Below are 12,032 nucleotides of genomic sequence, written 5' to 3' on the forward strand. Positions count from 1 at the left end.
GGTTTAAGGATGGAACCCAGGGGCATTAGACCTCCAAGCTACATCCCCCTGCCCTATTTTGTATTTTTATTTTGAAACAGGGTCTCACTAAGTTGCAGAGGGCCTCACTAAGTAGCTGAGGCTGTCTGTGAATTGCAATCCTCTGGTCTCAGCCTCCCAAGTACTGGGATTACAACTGTGCACCACCACGCCCGGCTCCCTAATATTTTAAAAACAGTGTCTTGCTAAGTTGCTGAGACTGGCCTTGAACCTCTAATCCTCCTGTCTAAGTCTCCCAAGTACTTGGATCACAGGCATGTTCCACCTCATCCGGTTTATTTTCTAATATAGAGTATAAATTCACCATAATATCAGAGTCAAAATGGTTAAATTTGCATATTGCTTTTTTCATCTGATTTAGAATATCAAGTAAAGATAATTTCAATGAGATGTGCTACTGAAATGTTTCAGAGCTGCTAGGACTATAATATTGGTTTGCAAAGGTGTTTGTATAATTATATGTTCATGTCACTTCCTTTTGACTTTCAGTTTCATGAAAGCCCTAGCTAGGCCTCTCTCATCCAGTCCGAGACGAGAAATGGGAAATAATAGTGCCATGGTACCCCACAATTTGTTGAATTAGCCACTCTTGGTGACATCAGAAGAAGTCAGAGAATAACAGAAGAAAAGTGAGAGAAAAAATTTTAATGGTACTAGGGTGGAACCCAGGGTCATTCTACCTAAAAGCTAAACCCAAGCTCTTTTTTATTTCAATTAATTAATTAATTAATTAATTTAACAGAATCTCATTCTCATTAACTTGCTGAGGCTGGTCGAGAACCTGTGACCCTCCAAGCAGTGAGATTACAAGTGTGCACCACCACACTGGGCAAAATCAATATTTTGTCCCAAAAGAAGTGACTTCCTCAAGCAAAATTACCTATCTAATGGTCTCAGAATGGTTAGAGTCATCGTTTGGCTAATTATGATGCTCCTGACTTTGCTAAATGACCAAGGTTCTATCTGCAAGTGTAAAAGACACTTTTTAAAGTGTCTTTAAAAAGACAATGGCAATTAATAAGTTTGACTTTAATTCTCCCATAAGTCCTCTCTCACACATATAGAACAACCTTGTGTAAGTCATTTTTAAGTTAAATTTAAAAAACCCCACCTGGTTTTGACCACTTCGAGCCACATTGCAGTTTGTCCCCCACTTTACTAAACAATTGATAAACAATTCTAAACAATTGATAAATTGCCGTTGGCTGCAGATTAATTAGCTGCCAGTGAGGGAACATTACTAGCTCATTGGCAGCTACTTTGGGCCACTTGCTGTGGATACCTAAACAGGGTCAAATAAAAGTTACTACCATCAAAACTGAATTTTCACCAGGCGTGGTGGTGCACGCTTGTAATCCCCGCGCTTGGGAGGCGGAGACAGGAGGCTCACGCAAGTTCGAAGCCCCTTGCTGGCTGAAGAGACCCTGTTTCTAAATAAAATATAAAATAGGTCTGGGAGTGTAGCCCGGAGGTAGAAGGGTTCCATCCCCAGTACCACCAAAAAACAAAACAAAACAAAAAAACTCTGGATTTCCTTAACCCTGGAGAAGTGATATAGGCTGCTGACATCTTGTTGGTTTCTTATGTCTAAAAATGAATGCAATATCATCAAAGAGGTTATGAAACTTAAGAAATATACTACACAAAGGTAAAGACTCAATGTAAAGAAGAAAAATCTAATTCTATTCCCATCTCAATGCCTATCAGCTCTAACTTTGAACAGGTTTCTTAGTCTCTCTAGACTCATGATCGTCTATAAAATAAAAAACAAACAAACCAAATAAACAAAAAGTCTTGCATGTACCAAACAGAACTCTGGTGAGTATTAAGTGTATGTTACGTGACTGCACACTGAGTACTTAAGTCTATGCAACATATTGTTTTAGATGCCCTTTTATCTTCCTCCCCTCCCCCACCCATGCCCTTTTGGGCTCCTCTGGTGGAAGAGGACCGACTCTTTGCTGCCTCTGATTTAAGCATCCATGTGACTTGCTTTGGCCAATGAAACATGAGCAAAAAGGCTATGTGTCACCCCTAGATGGGAATTACAAGAAAAAATGTGCTTTTTGTAGCATCCTTTATATTTCCCTCTGGTGCCATTCCAAAGGACAGTTATGTTATCAGCTTGGGCCTCCCAGTGTGGTCAGTAGTGCAGTCAGAGCTAAGCTGCCAGAAACTTGTAGTATGATTAGAAAAATAAACCTTAGCTGGTTATGGTGGCGCGCACTTGTAATCCCGGCATTTGGGAGACTGAGACAGGAGGATAGTGGTTCACAGTCTCAGCTACTTAGTGAGGCCCTTTGCAACTCAATGAGACCGTGTTTCAAAATAAAAAATAAAAAAAAAGGGCTGAGGGTGTAGCTTGGAGGTAGAATGCCCCTGGGTTCCATCCCCAGTACCGAAAAAAAAAAAAAAAAAAAAAGAAAAGAAAAAGAAAAAAAAGAAAAGAAACCTTTTTTATTATAACTCTGATTATTTCATGATTTTTAGTACTGTAGAGTAACCCAATCCATCATGTTTAGCACATTTATTACTATTGTTAAAATAAGGCAGATAATAAAGGTAAATACAAACAGAACTTGGAAAATTACTTTTTAAAGATTCAGTATAAATGGAGCCTTTAGCTTTTTAACAGCAATATTATAAAGGGGAGCTTATATTTAGTTACTGGGTTTCGGGTCCATAATAAATACAAAATAACATACAAAAAGAAATCAAACTAATCCTTATTCAGAAATTTTAGCCATGTCCCAGGGATTCGATCAAGGGGATTATATTTGACCAGCAAATGGAATCAGACATGGGACCATCACTTGATTTGAGGTTGTCTTCTCTGATCTGTGCAATGACAATGAGGAGACCTGCCCAGCAATAATGGGCCATCACAAGGCCTAAAGGAGCATCATCTCGTGGGAGGCCTGGTGTTTGGTAGGGTCTCCATCGTCTGCAGTATGCACTAGAGATCATAAAGGATACAGAAAGAGAGGGAAGACGGTCTAATGTTTGATAACCTATATTAGCACTTCTTCATTTTTTCTGGCTTCTAACTTCCTGTCATCTTCTCATTTCTTTTCTTACTTCCCTTGTCTGTTACTTCTTTCCTCTTTATTAACTTTGAGTCGAACTAGCTTTCAGGTGAGCCATTGTGTGTATGTAATAGGAAAATAATGGAAAATCTTAAACCACCATTTTTCTTTCCATTTTCTTAAATCATGATACTCTGCAGCTCCCAAACCAGTATTCATTACTCCTGAGACAGTTGGTCCCAGTCCTAGAACAAAGAAGTCATTGTTCAGTTTGAGCTTAAAAGCTAGGCTTTTCATGCACATAAAATAAAAACTGCACTGAAAGCCAGACCTTGTTGAGAGACCTAGTGTGATGTTTTCTAAACTTTAAAAACTTCCTTGTACATACTATGATCCAACTTTGGCAGGATTGAGTTGTAAAGCTGTACTGTAAGTTATAGTATAAAAACTGTAGAGGATTTGCTGAGAGAAAAGTGGACATTGGATAGAAGCTTTCAATCTTGGAGAGATGGAAGGATGAGAAGGCAGAGGCAGGAGATCCGGCTTACTCCTCCCCAACACTGATTTCCCCTTTCCCTAAGCACCACTTAGTCCCATCCATGGCGACCCCACTCTGGGGTTCAACATGGCCCTTCAACCAAATCCTGCATAACAAAGCAATATGTAGAGAAAGTAGCTGACCATTTTACTTCCCAAAGGAATGCAAATCAGATGATACCTGTTTAGAGCCCTAGAAGAAGTCCAGAAGATTTTTATTTTTTAATGTCAATGCTTAGGACAATCACAGCACATGCATTTAATCAGAACCCCTGGGGAAGGGCATGGGCATCAGTAAGTATAGTTACTCAGATTATTATAATGTGCGTATAGGGTTAAGAGATACTACATCAGTGTTTATCAGAGCATGATCTCATGTAGGAATTGTTAGAAATCAAAGTCCTGGCCAGGCATGGTGGTCTACTGTTACCGACTGACTCAGTCCTGTGGGGGCAAGTCCACTCGCGACCGGGAGCCTCAGAAAGATGGGGCAAAAGGCAGGTGGAGTTCTGCAGAAACTTATCTGCAGCAATTCTGTTCCCTCTATGAATTCCCTAAGTTTTTTAGGTACGGCGCTTGGGAAAGAATTTGAGGTGGACAAAGGCTTCTTGAGCCAATGACAATTTATTACAGGAACCCAGAGAAATTTATACCCTTAACCAGTGATTAATAATAGGAGAGAAAAAAAAAGAAAGGGAAAGGGGGGCAATCACAGCAAAACAATAGTGGATTACATATAAACAAAGTAAATGACTAGTCCAGCATTTAGGAGATAAGCTCCGGATCTTTCTTCCGATATTGCAGCAGGGCAGGTCCAAAGGTAAATTCCAAAGGCAATACAGGCACGCCCAAGGCCCAGGGCTTGGAGAATACGCCTTCTCATGGAATCTTCTTTTGCTTTCTTTTTTGAGGTTTCCATCTATATCCATATGACAAGCATGGGGAGCTGTGGCGGTCCAGGGAGATGCGATGGGAGTCTCTCAGATCTCATCTGCTTTGCCTTCTGAAGTCTGAAAGCTTACAAAAACTCACAACACAGCTTGGCAAATAAGACACCACAAATAACACTGTGAAGTTCTTGGATTTAGTTGTCAGATGTATTTCCTTAACTGCTGAACACTCTTTTTTAGACAAAAAGCCTATTAAAGGCCTATTGGTCTCTAATAATCCATTTCCTTATCACAAACCCTCTGCAACCTGCTTCTAACTTTCTAATTCCTTTCTTTCCCAGTCGGGACGTTCTTATGATAAGCTCTTCTTCATGAAAAAGTGCTTTCTTACTCTTACGGTATTTCCTTTCCTTCATACATATATATTTAGAATATCTGTCCTTTATTTTGTCATTTTCATTTCTAGCCATGCGGCATTCTCCCTGTTTCGGGAAACGCTCACACTGGGCGTGAAGGTCAACAATCTTTCTCCTTGGCTCTATTGTATTTTGGCAACTAAGTTGTTCATCAACTAAATTGCTTCGAAGTCACACACAAAATTTTATCTTCTCTGTCTCTAGGCAGGATCTCAAGGGTAAACAAAGTTTCCTTAAATTGAGCTATCGGTTACCGGAGTAAATAGCTTAACCTAGTGATAGGAGTGAGGATCGGAGACCCTTTGTGATTGCTGCAGCTGGAATGCTTATCACAGCATCTGAGTTCTGGCCAGTTTTTTCCTTACTATTGAGCAAAGCCAAGGACGTTTAGACAAATTATTAGAAAATTTATATCCACGGACTCAATTTCTATTTATAGTCCTGATTTCACATCACTGGAGCAATTCGTGTAGAAAGTTAAAAGGAATAATAGTGAAGGGTATCTAAAAGTGGGGGGTACTTTGGCCAGAGAGACCCTCTTTCTCGGGGCGTTCTGCCGATTAACTATGTGGAGTGGGGGGTCTCAACACATAGATGCCGAGGCAGCAGGATGTCTTGGCAGTCTACACCTGTAATCTCAGTACTTGAGAGGCTGAGAGAGAAGGATTGCAGGTTTGAGGCCAGCAATTAAATAGCAAAATCATGTGTCAAGATAAAAAACCAGAAAGGGCTGGGGGTGTAATTCAGTGGTAGTATAACCTTGGGTTCAATGCCTAGTACCACAAAAGAAAGAAAGAGGGAAGGAAGGAAAAAAGGAAGGAAGAAAGAAAGGGAAGGAAAGAAAGAAGAAGGAAGAGAAGGGAATTTTTTTCTACACTCCAGACCAAGTAAATTAGAAATTCTGGAGATAGAGTCCAGAAATCTGTGCTTAACAAATCATGTGATTTGGCTGAGGAGGAAGCTTAAGAAGGCCAGTACAGGGTCAAGTACCACCTGACTGGCGCTGTGGACACCCCCGTGGTCCCATCAGCTCTTAGCAGTTTCCTCTCGTAGCTCATGTACTTCATTGGGTATGGAATAATTAAGAGAGTTTATCTAACATTAGAAGCACAGAAAACAAAAGCAAAAATAAAGAAATGGGATGATGTCAAATTGAAAGTCTTCTGTACAATTGGAGGGAAGAGAACATGCAGAATAGAAGAAAATGTTTGTAAGCTCTCGATTTGACAGAGGGATAACACCCAGAATATATAAGGAACTAGAAAGAAAGAAAGGAAGAAAGAAAGAAAGAAAGAAAGAAAGAAAGAAAGAAAGAAGAAATGTTATTAGTTAAAAAAACAAAAAGTCAAACAAATAACCCAATTAACAGGAAATAAATAAGATATAAATATTTTATAAAAATATTTTATAAAATATTTTAAAAACTATTTTATAAAAATATTTTATAAAAAGATATAAATAAGATATAAATATTTTATAATTATAAGAGCAGTGGCTATGGTAGACCTGGGTATTAAGACAAAACAGTCTAAATCTGGTATATTTGTTCAATTACTAATACTTTATACTTATTGCCGTGAGACTTTGGAAAATTGCTTAACCTCTTTTGCCAGCAGGTGTTGTTGTTTTGTTTTCTTTTCCTTTCAAAAACTTCATAAAGACAAAAACTAGTATTCCAGAGGTTTTGTTAGGAATAAACTTCTTAATGCCTATAAAGCATATGGAGTAATAATCTTATGTAGTCCGGTTTGTCTTACGGTATCCTGTAGCCCCAATAATCAAAAGGATTAATGACAGTGTCGTGAGCATTCGATCCTTGTGAATAATTGTTCTCTTGCTGTATTTACAACTAGTCTTTGCCCTATGTCGATATTATCCTTACACCACTTTCTGCTGTCGTTTGGAGCCATATTACCTATAATACTAATTTGTGATTTTCAAAAAGAAGAGTGACAGTACTTTGTTTCATAATATTGAAAGAATGTAACATAGAATTAAACATTCACTAAAAATTTAAATATATTAACATCATAAAAATACATTCCTGCAAAGCCAGTTGATCATGTAACATAACTCACATTAGAAGACTGCAGTGATATATTAAAGCATTTTAATGTGAATTCTGTTTTGAGTGTTTGCCATCCTAAATACATGTGGACCGTTTCTGTTTCCAAATATTATTTTATGGAAAAAATAGTAGTAACCGTAGAAATATGTCTTCCTTAACTCCTTTTAAGAACTCCTATGCATAGAAAATAAAATGCAGTTTTTATGTAAAATTATTAAATTGTGAATCAAAATTATTTAATTAGTGCCATATACATACATCAAAAGTAAACTTTGCTTATAATCCCAGTACTTGGGATGCTGAGAAGGGAGAATCACAGGTTTGAAGCCAGCCTCAGCAGCTTATTGAGGCTCTCAGCAACTTGGTGAGACCCTATTTCAAATTAAAAAAAAAAACAACATAAAATATAAGTCTGGGGTATAGTCTGGAGGTAGAAGACCCCTGGGTTCCAGAACCAGTACCACACATACCAAAAAAATGTAAACTTTGCATGGTGGCAGACACCTATAATTCTAGTACTCAGGAGCTGAAACAGGAGGATCACAAGTTCAAGGTCAGCCTAGACAATTTAGCAGGACCCTGTTTAAAAAAAAACAAATAAAACATGATGGGGTAGTTCAGAGGTAGAATAGCTTGGTTTAATTTCCCATAACCCCCCACACACACAGACAAACTTTGGACTTAGAAATGAAGAATTTACTTGGATAGATAGCAGTTTTATATTTAGAGTTGTGTTTGTAACTATGCATAAAATATTTAGAAGACATTTTACCTAATTTTGTCTCTATTACATTTGTTAATACCAGTGCAAAATAATATATTATACTTAAGATAGTTATGTATTATACTTCATAGGCAAATTAGCATAATTGTATGCAATATGTAAAAAACAACTTTGAATTTTTATGACTTCACTATTGATGACTAAAATTTTAAACCTCCACTTTTTTTTTTTTTTGGTATCAGAATTGAACCCAGTGGCATTCTACCTCTGAGCTATACTCCCAGCCTTTTTTACTTTTTATTTGGAAACATAGTCTCTCTACGTTGCTGAGGCTGGGCTGGAACCTGCAATTTTTCTGTCTCAGCCTCCCAAGTACTGGGGTTTCAGGGGTTTGCCACCATGCTAGCTAAACCTCTAAATTTTAAAGACACACTTTTCTCATTTTTATAGAAGATTATAGAAAACTATAAGTAGTACAGACTTTATTTAAGGACACATTTATTGAAACTGATTTACATATGGAAAAGTCTTTTGAGACACTCATTCTACTACTTGGGAGTTTCGGGGTGCAGTCAGTGTGGTCCGGATAGACATGATGCCTCAAACAGGCACTTTGGGGACAACTTAAGAAATCAAGGACATTAAATCATTGCAGCCCAGATGGTATTCATCTCAAAGTTCTGGGATCAAAGTGTGAGGAAGCAAACCAGGAGGGCCAGGATGCGAGAATCGGGCTGTGCCGGTACAGGGAGCCTGCGGGCTCACCTGGCACTAGCTTTAGTGTGGCCATGCGGCTGATTTTGGTCATCAGTCCCTTGAGTCTTTATGGGTTTGTTGAGCTCACCGTTGTAAATAATCTAAAAATCAAAAGGGAAAACTCTTCTAGTTAGAGTTATAGTTACTTATAATCATTGCACTGTACATGGCAAAATAAATAGTATACATGTTTTAATAACCCCCAAATCTGTTTCTCAGGACTCTCATAGAGAATTCCAAAGTAGGAACAGACTTGAGCCTGAGCTTTGCAACCACAGAGTCCTGGTTTTCTTTCTGCCCTAAAGTGCTTCCAGAGAGACCTTTCTGTTTCATCTCGCGAGTTCCCGCTGGTACCGTCCTGCTGGCTTCTGGCTCCCAGGAATGCCCAGGGGAGTACATGGGGAGAATTCTGTGAAGTGAAGCCGTCATGGGTAAATATGCAAAAGCAACTAGGGACACAGTAGCTCATTACTGGACTAGCCAGACAGTTGAGGAAGGGATTCCAGCAGTGGTCAACCTCTTTTAAGGAGAGGTCTTTACAACTCTGCCATCTGGGGATCTGGCAACCTCCTCCCAAACGTTTTCCACAGAAATCACAAGCAAGTGTTTAGTGAGAACTGGCTTTCTCAGCTGGAATGAGAGAGATGTTAGTATGATAGGAGAGAACTCAAAATGTAATGGCCGTAGCTTAGGTCTCACTTAGTGCCTACATTGACTGATTACAGGTAACTCCTCACCTCTGTCCTGTAGTGTCGGGAATCAATTGGTCCAATCCCGAAGTATTTACAAGTACCATCAGTCAAGCAACCAACAGGAAACAGATGCCATTCTCAAATTAGGATCGACTCCTATTTATCTAAATTGGATGACTCTTAAGAATGTTTGATTGAGAGTTTTGTTTTTTTTTTTTTTTCAGTACTGAGGATGGAACCCAGGAATATTCTACCTCTGAGGTATACCCCCAGTCCTATTTTTTATTCTTTATTTTTAAACAGGGTCTCATTGAATTACAAAGGATCTCACTAAATAGCTGAGGCTGTTCTCAAACTGAGATCCTCCTGTCTCAGCTTCACAAATGCTGGGATAACAGGTGTGTGCCACCATGCCCGGATTAAGGATTTTTTTTTTTTTTTATACAGGGGTGGTGGTTGTAAGAAAACCACAACACATAGTACAGAAAATACAGAAGCCTAACAACAATGGAAATGTTAACAACCATTAAGCCTGAAAGAAAAAGAAGAGGATTTTTTTTTTTTAAACTGGAATCCAGGAGGAGAGATTCATGTCATGTAATATGCCTACCTCTATAGAAACTATTAAAGAACAAAGCCAGCCCAGAATGACACTTCACTGAGAGACCTGGAGGAATAGCTCTCCCAGCTGACATTCAAAAGCACTGGCTAAAACCGACTGAAATTTAGACGACAAAGGAACCTCTATTGCATGTAAGTCCTGAAGGTTTAAAAGAAATAGAAAAAGATGAGGACAGATCTGAAAATAAATGGTATACTGTCCTTCCCCATTCCAACTGCAACCTCCTCCTCCCTTGTGGACCAACTTTTAAAACGCATTATGGATATTCCAAATAAGATCTCCACACCCTCAACTCCCTGCAGCTTTCTGAACCCAAGTCCCCATCCGTCCTATGTGTGACGTACTTAAGAAGTGAATTGTATTCGCTCACTCCTCCGCTAGTTATTCTCTTCCCATCCCTCTACTATTCCTCCAGCCTCTTCATTTCTTTCTGTCCCTTTCAGAAATTACCTTGTTTACTTTGTTTTTCACATATCCAAGATATGTGTTCAGAATTGCATACCCGGTTCTTAGTATACTGGCTAATGCACCCTACATGCTCAATAAGTAAGTGTTGAACTAATTAATGAAGGCAGGCATTCAATACTAATTAGCTAAATGTTGCGGTACATATTTCAGCAATCTCATTGATATCATGTCGGTTCTCTCCTGTCCATCATGTACATTGTTTTGCTAGCACACTCTTCCTTATTCAGAACTCTGATAGTTCTCCTTATGTTAAACTCTTTTGTGGCCCTCGATAGCCTTCCCAATGAAGCAGCTCATTCACTGAGCATACCCTCTGTGCTGTGTGGAAAATACACATCAACCAACACACCCAATTAAGGGCATAAAATTCACTGAGAAGAACAGAAATGCAGGAACACTTAGAGTGAGGTGAGCACTCAGGTGGGGAGCTTTTGGAGGAGCCTTGAGCCAGGCAGGGCCGCTGGCCCAGGGCCGAAAAAGGCCTCTTTACAAAAGTTTCTCAGAGCCAGATGCAATGGTTCATGCCATAATCCCAGTCCTTGGGAGGCTGAGACTAGAGGATGTCAGGTTTGTGGACAATGCTATAGTGTACCCATAAATAAATAAATAAATAAATAAATAAATAAATAAATAAATAAATGCCATCTGTTGGCAATGCAAAATATTGAATAAAAATAAAAATGTCTATAGGTGGAGCTCAGAGGTAAAGTGCCCCTGGGTGTTTCCAATCCCAGAAACACACACACACACACACACACACACACACACACACACACACACACACACACGGCTTCCCAGAAGACAGAAAAGTAAATGATGAGGGTAAAGATGGAGTCATATCCTGAAGAGCTCCTGAGCCATATTCCCGGTGACTCGTCAGCCTGGTGTTTAAAGACCCGGGGTGTTTCAGTCCTAGTCACGTCAGTTTTATAAGCTCACGGTCCCACTTTGTACTCCAACGCTGACTTGTTGACTCTTCCTTCCACAGTCTGCCTCTGGTTCTCGCTGGCCTGGGACACAGGTGCAGTTTTATAGGGAGGCCATCCGCCTCGCTCTCTCCTCCCCTCTCTGCTCAATGCAAACGTATTTCTACAAAGATCATTTCTTTATCACACTTTTCCAGATATTAGCACGTCTAAGCTAAATAGTAGTAGTTTAGATGTGGACGTTTCTACATTTTTTTCACATCGACTCACACACAGCTGCCATAATTTATAGAACTCCTTGGGGGCATCTGTGACTCTCTATAAATTTTTCTTCCCTGTTTTAAAAGGCAAAAGATAGCTTTATGTACACATAAAGATAGTTTTATGTTCTCTGAGTACACAGAACCACGTGTAAGCTAATATTTAACTTAATCTGAAATATAATGAACATTAATAGAAATAAGACCAAACAAGCAGAAAAATTTTGACCTTTTATTATAAATAGGTCCCTAATTATTAGCATGGTATCCTCATTATCAAATATGTGTGCCTTCGTGCCACTATGAATAATACATCCTAAGGACTATTCTGAGTGACAGATACTGATGTGATTGGGGACCACTGGAAAGCACATATGTAAGAAAACGTTAACTAATAGAAATCTTTTCACTATTTTCCAGTAACAATTATATTCTAATGTTAAACCAAGCCAAAAGTAATAGTACAGAAACCATACAGATAAAAGCAATTAAGGTATTGTTTTATTATTGCAGAAGTTCATAATACTTGGCAAAAAATTTTAGTTTACAAATAAAATATATCATTATTGAAATACACCTTGACTTCTTTTAGCCAGTTTTGCTTTACA

At 38.8% G+C, this 12,032-nt stretch overlaps 1 protein-coding gene across 1 annotated transcript in view; it reads right to left on the reverse strand.

Moving 5' to 3' along the window:
* Nucleotides 1-2,778: 2,778 nt before the first annotated feature.
* GFRAL (GDNF family receptor alpha like) overlaps nt 2,779-12,032 on the reverse strand; it is a gene marked incomplete at both ends in the record, with an annotated part of 68,877 nt that continues 59,623 nt past the window's right edge. The window contains 4 exons of the mRNA XM_080700066.1: nt 2,779-2,995; nt 8,466-8,557; nt 8,679-8,865; nt 11,178-11,327. Coding sequence (XP_080556192.1) covers nt 2,779-2,995; nt 8,466-8,557; nt 8,679-8,865; nt 11,178-11,327 — 646 coding nt within the window. The remainder of the gene's footprint in view (nt 2,996-8,465; nt 8,558-8,678; nt 8,866-11,177; nt 11,328-12,032) is intronic.

The sequence above is a fragment of the Muscardinus avellanarius genome, assembly GCF_963383645.1.
Source record: "Muscardinus avellanarius genome assembly, chromosome: 8".
Lineage (NCBI taxonomy): Eukaryota > Metazoa > Chordata > Mammalia > Rodentia > Gliridae > Muscardinus > Muscardinus avellanarius.